Source organism: Galeopterus variegatus, unplaced genomic scaffold (genome assembly GCF_000696425.1).
Source record: "Galeopterus variegatus unplaced genomic scaffold, G_variegatus-3.0.2 Scaffold74, whole genome shotgun sequence".
Lineage (NCBI taxonomy): Eukaryota > Metazoa > Chordata > Mammalia > Dermoptera > Cynocephalidae > Galeopterus > Galeopterus variegatus.
Window position 1 is genome coordinate 993,931 of NW_007726185.1, and position 14,583 is coordinate 1,008,513.

General features: G+C 39.0%; 1 protein-coding gene across 10 annotated transcripts in view; it reads right to left on the bottom strand.

Annotated features, from left to right (window-relative positions):
- The window catches only part of DOCK9 (dedicator of cytokinesis 9), a 207,448-nt gene that overhangs the window by 9,068 nt on the left and 183,797 nt on the right, over nt 1-14,583 (bottom strand). For 6 of the 10 annotated variants that reach the window (XM_008578478.1, XM_008578466.1, XM_008578491.1 and 3 more), the window contains 6 exons: nt 9,910-10,032; nt 8,807-8,920; nt 8,594-8,599; nt 8,103-8,138; nt 7,104-7,250; nt 3,365-3,575 (listed from right to left, as the gene is read on the bottom strand). In XM_008578478.1, coding sequence (XP_008576700.1) covers nt 3,365-3,575; nt 7,104-7,250; nt 8,103-8,138; nt 8,594-8,599; nt 8,807-8,920; nt 9,910-10,032 — 637 coding nt within the window. The remainder of the gene's footprint in view (nt 1-3,364; nt 3,576-7,103; nt 7,251-8,102; nt 8,139-8,593; nt 8,600-8,806; nt 8,921-9,909; nt 10,033-14,583) is intronic. The other 4 variants (XM_008578449.1, XM_008578428.1, XM_008578434.1 and 1 more) reach the window with 2 other exon arrangements.

Consider the following 14,583-nt stretch of genomic DNA (forward strand, 5'->3'; position numbering starts at 1 on the left):
CCCGGCAGCTTCTTCTCCCTCCAGATGTGTGCATGGCCCACCCCTGACCTCCTTGGTCTTGACTCAGATGTCACCTCCTCAGTGATGCTGACCCCAGCTACCTCATTTCAACCCCACATTCCCAGTCTCCTTTTGTTTCTGTCCAGAACACAGGTACATTTACTCATTGACTATCTATCGTCTGTCTCTCCTGTTCGAATCTAAGCTGCATAGGGTCACAGATCTTTGTTTTGTTAGTATTCCAAGTTGGAACACTGTCAGTGCTCAATAAATTTTGTTGAATGAATAAATGAGTGCATTACTGCTCAAATAACTACAAGAGAGCAAAGCAGCCCTAAAAGGTAGACTGACTGAGCAAGCCATTATGTTATGAATAAATGGCCCACAGAAGTGATCTGTGGCCCTTGAGAAAGGAATGAGGAAGACAGAACTGATAAGTGTGGTGCCTGTAAGGCCTGCCTGGACTGAATAGAAGGCAGAGGGCAGCAGGATATTTCCAATCTGTGTAGGAGTCTTGGCATGATTTGTAAGACTTTTGAACAGTGATTAGGAAGAAACTCCTCAGCAGAAGTTCTATGAAAGAAGGAAAGGGAGGATCTTGTTGCGGGGTAGGCTCAGAAATTTCCACCAAAGGAGCTGGAGGAGGATCATGAGGTTTTTCAAATGATCACACAGTTGCAGCTAATGGACTGGGAACTATCCAGGAAAGTGAACCTTTGCCAGATTCAGAGGGCAGGGAAGGCCAGGACTCCCCAACAAGCTGGAAGGCCAAAAGTCAGACTGATGCAACACAGTGGAAGAATAACCTAAAGCATTAATAACTGAAGGGAAAACTCACAACTTTGAAGCCTTCAGAATGTCCCAGCATGTTTATCTTTAACTAAAGATTGATATGGAGTATATATTTTTAGTAGCATTTTCATAACCCTTTCTTTAAATCTTTAAGCTGCCCAGTAACAATTCTTTCAATATTTTGAGGTTTTTCAGGGCAAAAACTTTATCTTTGTGTGTGTGTTTTATTGTACTGTAATCCTCTTTTGCTCACATAATCAACCCCAAAAGGCAAGGAGCTCAATGGTAGATGAGATCTAGCAAAATGAAGTAAATTCTTTCCCTCCTGGTTACAATTTATGAAATTATTTCACACAATATAGGTGTTACAACTCATTTTCAGAGGAGGAAACTAAGGCACAGAGAGGTTGAGCAACCCATCCAAAGTCACACTGTGAAGATGTGACCCAGATCTCCAGGACCCTAGGCCAGGCTCTCCACTTGCCCACGCTTTCCCAGCCCCACAGCTGTGGAAGGTGATCATTCCCCTGATCCCCACCCCCAGGCACCTGTGTCTCTGCTCTGCCTCTTGCTGCAGTGGCGTTACTCTTTGTCCTCTCTGTCCTGGCAGATATGGAGCTTTGCTCACAAGCTTTATCTAATCAAAAATAGTTCTGTAACAAAATGGAGAACTATAACCCTGGGGAAAATTTGCCCAGGAAAAACACCCTATGATAACTGTTTAAGAATCAGTATGCTGGGCCGGCCCGGTGGCGCACTGCTACAGTGCGCCGCTTGGGAGCGCGGCGGTGCTCCTGCCGAGGGTTCGGATACCACATACAGACCGGTTCCCGCTCACTGGCTGAGCGAGGTGCGGGGGCAACACCGAGGGTTGCGATTCCGTTGCTGGTCCCGGTCCGGTACAGGCGCAACACTGAGGGTTGCGATCCGTTGCCGGACACGAAAAAAGACCAAAAAAAAAAAAAAGAATCAGTATGCTATCTTAATAATCCTAATAAAAATCCTGGCCTTGCTCAGCAGTGAGCTAGGTTTACTTAAAGCAGCACTTCTCAAATGAGTGTGCATCAGAATCATATCAAGGGCTTGATGAACACAGATAGCTGGGCCCCACCCCTAGAGTTTCTGATTAAGCAGGTCTGGGGCTGGGGCCTGAGAATTTGCATGTCTAACAAGTTCTTGGGGATGCTGCTGCGGCTGATCCTAGAACAACTTTTGATAACCACTGATGTAAAGAATCACAAGTAATGTCATCAGAGCTATACAGATAAACAGAGGAAGATGGTAATTCCTGTAAAAAGATTCCAAATAGAAATGTAGTTTTCTTGCTTAAATTTGCTATTGAGGTATCCATTAGAAAAATAATTCATTCACATATGGTGGGGGGAGGGCTAATGTTTGTGAGGACAATATTGTTTGTACTTTACATATGTTTTCTTATTATTATAAAAGCAGAAGCAGAAACACTTTAAAAATGTAGGTTTGTTTTTGTTTTTTTAAACTTTTAACCCATTTCCCTCATAGGGAGGGTGAAAGATGCCCTGTGATACACTGTCCTGAGCTATTTTACAATAATCCATACTCTTTTTTTGATAACAGCATTATTGAGATATAAAGCAAACCCATACAACTCACCCATTTAAAGTTTACAATTCACTGGTGAGAGTTGAGAACCACCTGAAATGAAGCACCCTAACAGTGCTCCTTTCATTTGTTATGATAATGTGTAATTACAACATTCCATATCATTGCCCTGATGGGAAACTCAAGACTTCTAGGGAAGCAGTGGGCACTTTCCTTGCTCCACGTAACTAAGGCCACTCTTGGAAAATATGCCTAAATGGTGTTATCGACACACCTGGCATTCTGAACAGGCCTCCCACTTAAGTCAAGAAAATGTGTTATTTTAGTTTGCCCCAATTATGTTGCTGGTCCTAACCTAAGAATGGATAGGTTAGGCTCCCCCAAAGAAGGTAAAATCACTCCCAAGATGACTCTACACTTGTCAGAAACTGGGAAATGATGCAAAACACATTTCCAAGAATGGATTATCAATGGTGAAACAGTGCCGAAGGGATCAATTATAACTGCATGAGCTGAACAGTGAGCTTCCTAGACCGGAGGTATTCAAGCTGAAGCTGGCCAGCTACCGTCAGCGAGGAGGTGGAGGGGATCCAGCCTCACATCCCATTTACTCGCTCAGCCTAAAATTACTAGCAGGTCCATGCTGAAACCTGTGTAGTAGAGACAGGGCTCTTCCCCTGAGGACACACAGCACTATGCCCTCAGCACAGACTAGGGAGGTTCCACATGGGTTTTGGAATAGGCTGTAGATCACCCAGAATTGTGTGCAAGAGCATCTGGTCCGATAAGGGCCCACTGTTTTCATCAGATACAAAAAAAGGTAAGCGACCTTATATTGGATATGAACTTCTAATCTGGTAGAAGAAGAAAGTGTAAATAAATAAATAGAAAAATGTCAGAAGTATTCAAAAGTAATAAGGACTATCCAGTTGGGAGAGCTCTTCATCTTGGGGTGGAGCTGACATCAGGATGTGGTTCTCGGGAAGCCTACCTGTCAATATTGTGCGCCGTTTGCACTGTTCTTCCACCCCACCCTGCCTTTTCCCAGCCTGGGTAAAGGGCATCTCAAACATGAAGCGGCGAATGTTGTGTGATCTTTCAAACTCTGTTTTCCTTTCTTGTAATTCTTTCTCATCGAAGAATGGGATCACGTGAGTCACCTGGATATATGCATACTTGGAATCCAGATCCTTAGGGTTGACCTTTAATCGAATGAGTGAAATAGAAGATTGGTGCTATATGAAGGAATCTCTCAACTCTTGCCCAAGTTGTTTTTCCAACTTTTTATTAGTAAATGTGTTGGGAAAGCTTAGTACAGCATACACCCACACACCCACCACTTAGATCAACAACTGCTAACATTTTGCTATATTTGTTTCAAATATACACACACATATACAAAATGTATGAATATGTATACACACATACATACACACACACACACACACACACACGCAGGCACACACTTTTTTGGCTGAACCATTTCAAAGTAAGTGGTACTCATCAGGATATTTCAGCCAGTTTCTCCTGAAAATGAAGACTCTCTCCTCTGTAACCACAATACATTATCAACCTACCAAAATTAACAGTAATTCCCTAATATCATCCAACACCCAGTCTGTATTAACATCTTCTCAAATGTCTCCAGAATGTTATTTATAGCTATTTGTGTCTGAACCAGAATCTAATCAATGTTCACACTTTACATTTAGTTGTTATGTCTCTCTAGTCTTGTTTAATTTAGGAGAATTCCCCACTATTTTTTTTCAGGACATTAATTTTTTGAAGAAACCATGCTAGTTTTCTTGTTGAATGACCCCTGCCCCTCCCCAGTCTGGATTTCTCTGATTGTTTCCTAAACTGTGTTTTCATATATTTGGTTTAAAGAGAAAAATGCTTAATTTTAGGAAAAGTGTTTGAAATCTAGGCCCCCAAATTATCATTACTCTGTACACAGACCAGATCAGATGCAAACACCTGTAGATTAATGTAATACAGGTACATATTAATCTAGGACTAACACAAGTTTAGTTCCTGATTAACTCAGCACATAAATGCTTCTTAAACTACATTGCTAGAATTGGTGGTGCCCTCATGGTGACATGATAGAAAATTAAACATAGGCATTTTCCCTACAGAAACGAAAGCTAGTTTATAGGGGAAGCAAATCAATTTTGCACATTTTAACTGTACTTAACTTTCTAGAGCAATAAAAGGAGACAAAGAAGAAATGACTGTGCAGAGAGCTCAGAAGACTGTACTTGTACAAGGGCAGGCAATGAATGAGAGATGGTTTTACTGTTCTTGTAACAGAGATGTTTGTGAAGAAAAATGAAAAATAGATGTGAAAGTGCCTTACACTTTAGAAGTTAAAAAATAAAGTTATAGGAAGTTATTACTTGTATTTTAGAAAAAGCCATCTGGCCAATCATTATACTTGTATTTCAATCTATTAAACCTAACTTTCTTGAGTAGAAATAATTTAAGGGCCGGCCTGGTGGAGCACTGCTACAGTGCGCTGCTTGGGGGCGTGGTGGCGCTCCCGCCAAGGGTTCGGATCCCACATACAGACCGGTTCCCGCTCACTGGCTGAGCGGGCTGCGGGAGCAACGTCGAGGGTTGCGATCCCGTTGCCGGTCCCGGTCCGGTATGGGCGCGACACTGAGGGTTGCAATCCATTGCCGGACACGAAAAAAGACAAAAAGAAAAAAAAAAAAAAAAAAAAAAAAAAAAAGAAATAATTTAAAGGTAGTGGGAAGGAAACTTTCTTGTCTATTTTTCAGTGGCATTTCCCTACTCTCCATTTTGAAGGCTGTATGTATGTACTAGCAGAAGGAATGGAGGACTGGTGCTTGGTGGAGGAGGTGGTCCAGTTACTCTTTCAGCTGCCCTATCAAGGGCCACGTATTAAAAGGGGAAGAATGATTAAGAACCTAGAGAAAAGGCTGTAATATTAAAGCCACCACTTGATCCAGACAAAGGTTTAGGTTTCAGAGAAAAGGAAAACTGGACCTGAGTAATTTGGTCTACAAAATACATAGGTCTTAATAAGGTTGTACTGAAGTTTCTGGTTAAAAATGGTCCCATGTGTTTATCCCTTTTCCTTTGCACAACTCTATTAAAATGACAGTAAAGAATTAGCCCACAAGGACCCAGGAAAGAGGACAGTGAGGAGAGATTTTAATAATTTGGGGAGTCAAGTGCGTAGAGGAGTGTGGCCTGATGGGACAGAGTGGAGAGAGTTCCAGCCCACATTCCCACACAGGTGGTGACAGTGAGTCAGTGGACTCCTCAGAAGCCCAAGGATGACCAGTACTTGTGACACCTCGGATGAGAGTGACTGAGTGAGGTGTAGAAGGAAAACAGGGCAGGTGGCCCAAAGTCTCCATCAGGCATCAGGAACTCCAGGTTCCCTTCCCTAGTCCCAATTCCACAAAAGAGGAGAAGTCATTCTCTGGAGAAACTGGTCTGGAAAAACTCTAAATAGGTCCACTAGTCTCAGCAGAAAGCAGGGACAAGATTCAGAGCGGAACAAAGGCAGGTAAGGGAGAGCTGCAGGTCAGACGTGATCCCTTCCCCCTTCTCCTCTCCTGCATCCAGAATCTAGCAATTAGATGTTTATCTCCTGCCTTCCCACTCCTCTCCCTAGCTCTTCACCTACCTGGGCAGGAGACTGGAGGATTCTTCTCTGGAGAAAATGATGAGCCCAAGGAAACACATTCTAGACACTGGGGACTCCAAAGGAAAGCTCAGAAAAGGGGGCTGGCCGATTGATTAGAACATGATAACATTGGCTGATAACAGTACACACATATTTCCTTGCTCTGACCCAAAGAAAGAACACTCTCGTGGCAATGAGACACCCACCACCCAGACTGTGGTTTCTAACACCGTTCTCCAATAAAAGGAATCAAGATTCCCTGGAGAAATGTCTGCTTCTAGGGCTGGGGCAAAGAACATACAAAATGAGTCCAGAACATCTTGTAGTGCCAGGAAGCAAAGAAGTGTAAAAAAAAAAAAAAAAAAAAAAGGAAGTAAGGATTACTGCAAAATGGTGCCCTTAGAAAGAAGCAGGCAGGGCTTATCACTGGTAGAGAGCTGCAGAAGAGGAGCATTTTTAATACAAAGAACAGGAACTCTATCTTTGCCTGGGTTTCAGGAAGCAGAGGGATACCTAACTTCCTGGAGATATCCTGAAGAGTGCAGGACACATAAATGTACAGGAAAAATGTGCAGGTTCAGAGTCTTCATGAGAGCAGAACACCAGAGGACAGCTTCTCTAAACAGAAACTACAGCGCATTCCTACAATCATGCTAGCTGGTGAGTTCACTCCTTGGTCTATCCCATCTGTCCACATATCCAACAATCAGTGACAGTGTTCCAGGCATCCAGGCACAGTGAAAGTGCAGGAAAAGAGTGCAGTAACAGAACCTTGGACCCTACTCTTTCAGAGTTGCTAAACATCTGGACTAAAAATGGTAAAACCCTTCAGATGTTAATTAGTTCATAAAAGATGTTTTTAAAAGTATGCAATAAAGATTTGCTTAATGTCAAGCATGTAATGGAAAACACAAAAAGAAGAAAAAAATACACCTGACACTCAAGGCCAACCATACTTAATTTTTTCCTGTTTGTCTTTCTGTACACATTTATGAATATATAATAAGTAACCAATCACACATAATCAGAATATTATATTGTTATGAAACTTATCAAAACATGGTCATACCTTGCCAGAATCCTGTATCATTTTGACATTTTCAGAGCCAAATTTATCTGAATAAAGTTTAAGGAGTCTCTGAGAAATTTCAGACAGAGGCGTGAGTTTGGGTTCTTTGTAAATATACTCCTTTCCATCTTCATCTTCAAAAAATCCCTGTGATAAAAAGCACAATTAGAGCTACCCCCAAATATATGCCCAAGGCTCACCACCCAGGAAGGGTTCTTTTGTTATAAGGGTATAAAAAAAGGGGGTGGGGGTATGGGGATGACTCTAAAATAAAATCCTACTTAAAGAGGCTTTTTGAATAGGAAGGAAAATAATAATAATGTGAAGTCTGGGTGCAAAGACAAAGGAAAAACACAAAATTGCAAATTATTCAAAAATGCTGTCATTAAGTGTTGAGTGAAATGAAAGATTTGGGATTCAAGACTGTGTTCTCTCAGTGAAGTCTAATGATGGAGTCAAGCCTGTTTCACATTCCCAAAAAGCAGAACTCACTAAAAAATTAGCAGCAGCCTGCAACAGGCAGGCCTCAGAAATGCATACACCTTTTCTCCTGATGGCTCCCATTTACACAGGATTTTACGGCATGAACTGAAGCATTCAGGTCTGGAGTAGGTTTAGCAGAAGTTACATAAAGCTTCTGTCAATTATATTTTGCTTTACCAATGAGAAAAAATATTAAGACCTGTAGTGCTATATCAGAACATATTCTCATTATCACCAGTCTGTTTTGGCACCAATCACGTTTGACTACAGGCTTAGAATTGCATGGGAAAGTGAAAAAGGTTGAAAATTTAAAACTGCAGACTGGGGTTAATATTTGAAATAATTTTTTTAAAAGTTTCTCATCTAAAATAAAAGAGAGAAAATGGTGCAAAAAACATATATTTATATATTAAAAAAACAGGCTAACATGAAACGAAAAAACATCCACATCAAACTAGGAGTTTAGATGCAGTAATTTCACTACATTACTTGCTTTTAAGCATTTACTATAATTACCTCCACATCTGTTTCACTGTCTGTAAACTGGTATTGCTATAAAGTTATAAAAGACAATAACAGAATAAATCGAAGGTTATAAAATGCTCATAGAAAACCACACACCCTAAATAAGTGGATTATAATTTATATCATTTAGCAATGTTAGAGACTTGAAGGTTAAAATTTAAGCTAAATTTAAGTAAACTCTTCTATATAGGGTTTCTGAAATATTACAATGGTAAATGGATTTGTGGAGATATTATATTACAAAAGATAAAGATGAACAGGCACAAAGGAAACCAGAAAGTCTTAATTTTGGTTTAATACATGCAATATAAATGGATAAGGAAACAAGTGATTTATTTCTATAGATGGAATAAAATGTTAATTTTTTTTTTTGAGTTTTTAATGACTAGACAGATATACATATAGACTTGAAAAGGAAACTTGCAAACCACACTGAAGTATCAAAGATACTGCTAAAAATGTCTTACAGAGGAAGAACTTACCGCTGCCTTAAGAAAGTAATAAAGAAAAGACAGAAAGAAAAAAAGTAGAAAGTTTACTACTGAGGAAGATAACAATCATACTAAATCCAACAAATTCATCAAATCAGCATTTATAGAAAATAGAAAATTTACAAGATATAACTTTATAGAATTGTAAAAAAAAAAAAAAAAGTATGGCCTTAGGACAGCCTACTGAATGGAGAGGAGACTAACCTGTCCAAAGAAGGCCACTCGGAAGTAGGTGCCCAGGAGCCTGCGGCCCGAGTGCATGACCTCAGTCACTTTGCTGTAGGCCCGGTGCAGGGTGTCATACAGATGGGCTAGCCTCTAGAAAGCAGAACAAACCCATTTCTTCCCACTTGCAAACAGCAGAATCGATTTTAAAATAACAATTTAATGTGATAGTGTAGGAGAAAATTCCTTGAACTTGAGTAAAAAAAACAACAAAAACAAGAATATATTTTGATTATACAACTTGCAGTGATTGTTTATGAATGGTAATGTTTCCTACCCAAAGGGCCAACCTGCATATGAGGACTCATCGAATTCCCACATTATAGTAAGTAAATTGTTTTCAAGCTAACATGAGATGTCAGAGGCAGTCCTCCAATGCCATTTTTATTTTTTTATTTTTATTTTTTTAATGTATTTTAATTTTTTTTTTGTCTTTTTCCGTGTCCGGCAATGGATGGCAACCCTCAGTGTTGCCCCTGTACCGGACCGGGGACCGGCAACGGGATCGCAAGCCTCGGTGTTGCTCCCGCGCCTCGCTCAGCCAGTGAGCGGGAACCGGTCTGTATGTGGGATCTGAACCCTCGGGCGGGAGCGCCACTACGCTTCCCAAGCGGCACACTATCCAGTGCGCCACCGGGCCGGCCCCCTCCAATGCCATTTTTAGACTTTGTTTATTCTACTCCATTTGAATATGCTAAGAGAAACCAGACAACCTCCCTAGCCCAGGAAGAAGGGGCACTATTTTCCCATGTAGATGGAACAAAGAAGAGTTCTGAGGCAAAGGCACCTGGTGATTACAAAACTATGTTCAAGACAACCTTTCAAAAGTAGGGTGCTGGGGTGGTAACTCTTGTAGTTCGAGATGTGGGGGTCTGCATGGAGGTGGGGCCCATACATGTGTGATGCCTGATGACTCTTTAGAGGCAGTGACTAGTGCCCACCTTCACCCTAATGTGGAGGGTCAGAGATCACCTGCTCATCACTGACCCATGGTCTGCTTGCTCTTCGCATATAAGCAGGTCTGGGGATATGTCACACCCGTGTCCTTTCAAATAGGAAAAAACAAAAAGCCACTTGGCTACCTCAAAATCCCTCCGCTTCTCATAAATGGGAATGATGAGTTTGTAGATGTCAGCAATCAGCTCATAGCGTTCAGCTTTCCAGAGTCCATCTGCACACTGCTCGAGGAGCTCCATCAACACGTCCTGATCAGAGAGGAAGGCCGCCGGCCAAAGAGGAGTGTTATGGGGAATGTGACACTGTATTCCTTGCAGATTGCACAATTGGTAAGACTACTAGGAGGAAAATTTCAAAATACCTATTTTTAAATGCTAGTTTTCATGCTAGTAACAACATCACTATGTTCCTTTTTAAGGAACTATTTTTTTCCAATCATGTTTACAAGCAAAAATGAAAAGGGGTCTCATTGCATGATGATTATAATAGTTACTTGCATGGAAAAACTAACATTTATAGCTTCATACTGATTTTCAACTTTTGATCTTTGTTCTTTCTTTATAAATATAATTCAGAAATTTCTTTTTCCTTTCTGAGGAACAAAGACAATGCTGAGACATGGAAAGTTACTAAGCATGACTTCAAACCAAATTAAACATCTTAGAGGAATTTAGTGATAGTCTATTTCTGGACTCTATATTTTGTTCCATTGATATATGTGTATATCCTTGTGCCAATACTACGTGGATTTTAAAATTATTTTTTATTTTGGGGGCGGCTGGCCAGTATGGGAATCCAAACCCTTCATCTTGGTGTTATCAACACTGTGCTCTAACTGACTGAACTAACTGGCTAGCGGACAAGGAATATTTTTGATGCTATTGTAAATTATACTTTTTTAAAATTCTGATTTTTTTTTCCCGAGGAAAGTGATTTGTTTGAATAAGATTGAAAGTCATCAGCATATTTGTTTCTAGGAAATATATAATCATTAGCAATATAGTAAAACCATGGTATAAGAATCTCTAAATATGAAGAAGGCTGATTGATTTCTATATATTAATCTTGTATCCTATGATCTTTCTAAACCAACATGAGTTTTAGCAGCTTCTTTTGTAAATTTCTTGGGATTTTGTCTGAAACGTAAGACAAAATATCTTATGTCAGTAAAGAAAGTTTTATTTCTTTTTCTTGCCTTATTACACTGGCTAAAACCTCCAGCATGATGTTGAATAGAGTGATGAAAACAGATATTCTTGTCTTTTTCCCAATTTTAAGGGGAAAGCATTCAGTCTTTCACCATTAAGTATGATGTTAGCTGTAGGGTTTTTGTAGATAATCTTTGTCAGGTTAAGGAGGTACCTTTCTATTTCCAGTTTTTTATCATGAATGGATGCTGAGTTTTGTCAAATGCTTTTTCTGCATCTATTGAGATGGTCATATGGTTCTTCATATTTTTGCTGTTGATACAGCAAACTACACTCATTGGTTTTCCAAAGTTGAACCAACCATGCATTCTCAGAATAAACCTCTTGGTCATAATGCATTTCTCTCTTCTATATATTGCGAGATTCAATTTGCTAATATTTTGTTAAGGGTTTTATACTTGCTTTTTAACATGTTTGTATCCTCTATAATATTATAAATGAAGGGCAAGCTCTGTATTTTTCATTACTGACCTAATGTTTCATTGCAGGCCTAATGCCTACAAAGAAAATAAACATTTTTAAAGTAGTTATGAATCAATTTACCAGAAAATACTATCTATGCAAGACCATTAACTCCTATGTCATATTTATAACATACAAATCATAAAACTGTCATTTGTGTGGCTGAAGTCTGTACCAGTGCTTATAAAAAAGATACACCAGTTGTCTCATGCTTTTACTGTAGGTCTCATTAATTGCAAACACTAAAGCCAGATATATGTAGTAATCACCATAAAGCTATAGACAATGAAAAAACCAGAAGACATTCTAACACCCTTTCTTTTCTTTTGCATTTTTATTATAAAGATGTATGCATTTCTTATTTTTGTCTCAAATCCTTTCCAACAATCTACCCATGCTAAGCAGGACAAATTTTTATGATTCTTTTCATCCTCTGATTACTAAAAGCTATGTAAAAGAAAAGCATTAAAAAAAAAAACTTGTACAATGTCAGTGTCAATATACTTACTTTTCCATATTTAAGAAACTGGGGAATATATTAGAGGTCTAACCTAAACTGGTGTTTGTGAGGATCAAATAAAACTTTACTCATCAAAATGCTCTGAAAATTGTAATTTCTGTGTGGTAACTCACAGGTAAGTTAAACAAACCTCTCTTATTTCAATTATCATTTTCTACTTTGTATTAATTGAAAAAAAAAAATCTTACTTCTCTTGGGCTATATAATATCCCAAAGTGCCACATATATATATACTGGGTAGTCAAGTATTTCTTAGATGAATGAATCAGTTTGCATTTTTCTTAGTAACATTAACAATATTACTAGGTAATAACAGTCCTTTGCTGCAGAGAAAGGATTCCCTTTACTAAATCCGTGCATTTATCGCATATCTTAGGTCAAAGACACTGTCAGTGGATATTTATTGAGCATCTCCATTGTCGGTGGTGCTGTGGGACTGCAGCAGAGGTGGAAGAATTCTGAGAAGACCCAACTTCCTATAGGAAGGAGAACATCATACAACCAAGGCATTCTTCTGATAATGAAACAGTCAAGGGCATGGAACTTTTCCCATTTTAAAACTATTCTTAGGTTTAACTTAACAGACTAATCATGTGATCCCTCCTGTTCTCACTATTGGGCTTTTATTCAAAGAGAAATGTATGCTTTTTGTGAAAAACTACAATTGGTCCTGTTGGTATGCTATGGTTCTCACTGTAGATATAAATATACAATATGACACCTAGTTTATTGTGGATTAGGTCAAAAAAACCTAAAGATTTTTAATCCCATGCCATAGCAGTTACAACATCATAAGACTCCAGAGTAATTTTAATCTAATCTCATAAAAAATTGAAAATCCTTCTCAAAAAGTTATAAAAGTTTTAACTATGCACCACCACTACCACATCACTAATACTTTCTTTCATTCATTCATTCATTCATTCATTCATTCATTCAGATATTTTACCAAGCATCTACTACATGCAAGGCACAGTGCTTGAGGTTGGGGTTGTAAAACAAATCTATATAAATAGAATTAAGTCTGTAATTTATAAAACTTGCTTGATAATTTTACAAAACATGGAGGACAGGTTTTGGATGATCTATTAGGCTATGTGGCATAAATAAAATTTGCTTCAAGGAGGGGGCCCCCAAGGACATACATGTCATCGTTCAGACAGCCAGAACTGTTAATGTAATAGAGACTCATGACCACTGGCTGGAAGAGATATGACCTATGTGTTAAGATACCTAGTATGGAGGAAAACACAGTGATTTCAAATACATGCCCAAACTGCAAGTCACAAGGGAAGACACTGAACTGAGAGCAGCAGAGATTTATTTACTTGACAGTAGTCTGTGAGTCTCTGGTGAGAACTGAAGAGGCCAGCTATCCTGTTCTCCTGGAGCTCAGTACTTCCTGCTCTCATAAAGCTCAGAGTCCACCATGGGAGACAGATCCATAAAAAAAATTATGAAAAATAGTTCTAAGTGCACTGATAAAGAAATGTGCAGGGAATCAGGGATGCAGACAGGAGTGGCATCTATCTAGCTAAGAAGGAAAGGGGAGGGATGGAAAGCTGGAGAAAGTGATGACTGCATCTTAAAAGATGATCAGGAGTTAGTCAGGTGAAGATAAAAGGTGGGACTGGGAAAAGGAACAAAAAGAGGGGAGACATTCCAGGTTGAGGGAACAGCATGGGCAAAGGCAAGGGAATGAAGATAGCATGGTGTGGGACGAATTTACGAGTTGTTTGATGGTTGGAGTATAAAATCTGAATCAGTGAGTGGCAAGAGATGAGACAGGGGAGGTGGGAAGGATTAAACATACATAAATCAGCACATTCAAAGTCTTCTACATCAACAATAAGTTAACTATTAAATATAGATAATTTTATGAGACATGAAAATACACAGACATAAATCTACTACCACAAGAAACAATGAAGTAAGTGTGACCCTTGAACAACAGGGGATTAGGGGTGCTGACTCCCTGTGCAGTCATTCAAAAAACCACATATGACTTTTGACTCCCCCAAAACTTCACTACTACTTAAGTACTTTGTCCACTTTCCTCCCGTGGAGTGGGGGGTGAGGTGGGGTGGGCAGGCATCGTTACTTAAGTCATAGTTAAGCACTTAAGAACTAATAGCCTACTGCTAGGTAGCCTACTTAACTGTTTAATTAGATATGTCATATATCCATGACATACCTATCCAAAAATTTTCCAATATATTTCTTGAAAAAAATCTGTGTGTGAGTGGACCCATGCAGTTCAAACCTGTGTATTATATAAGGAAGACATTACTCGATTTTAAAATGATGGTCTATCCATGTAAGGTACCTGTGTACAGCAATCTTTCAGGTATATTTTAAACAGCCCTAGATTTAGTCACTTAATAAATATATATCAAATAGAATTTATGGGTAGTCTTCTGGGTCAAATATTCCTAACTGAACATGGACTAAAATATAACAGACTAAAATATGATTACTATTTTTACTCTTGTTTAGTCAAACTAGAAACAGGTGGAAAGTTTAATAACAATGAAACCTGAATTCAAGTAGCAGATGAGTACTGATATATATATATATATATATATATATATATATATATATATATGATA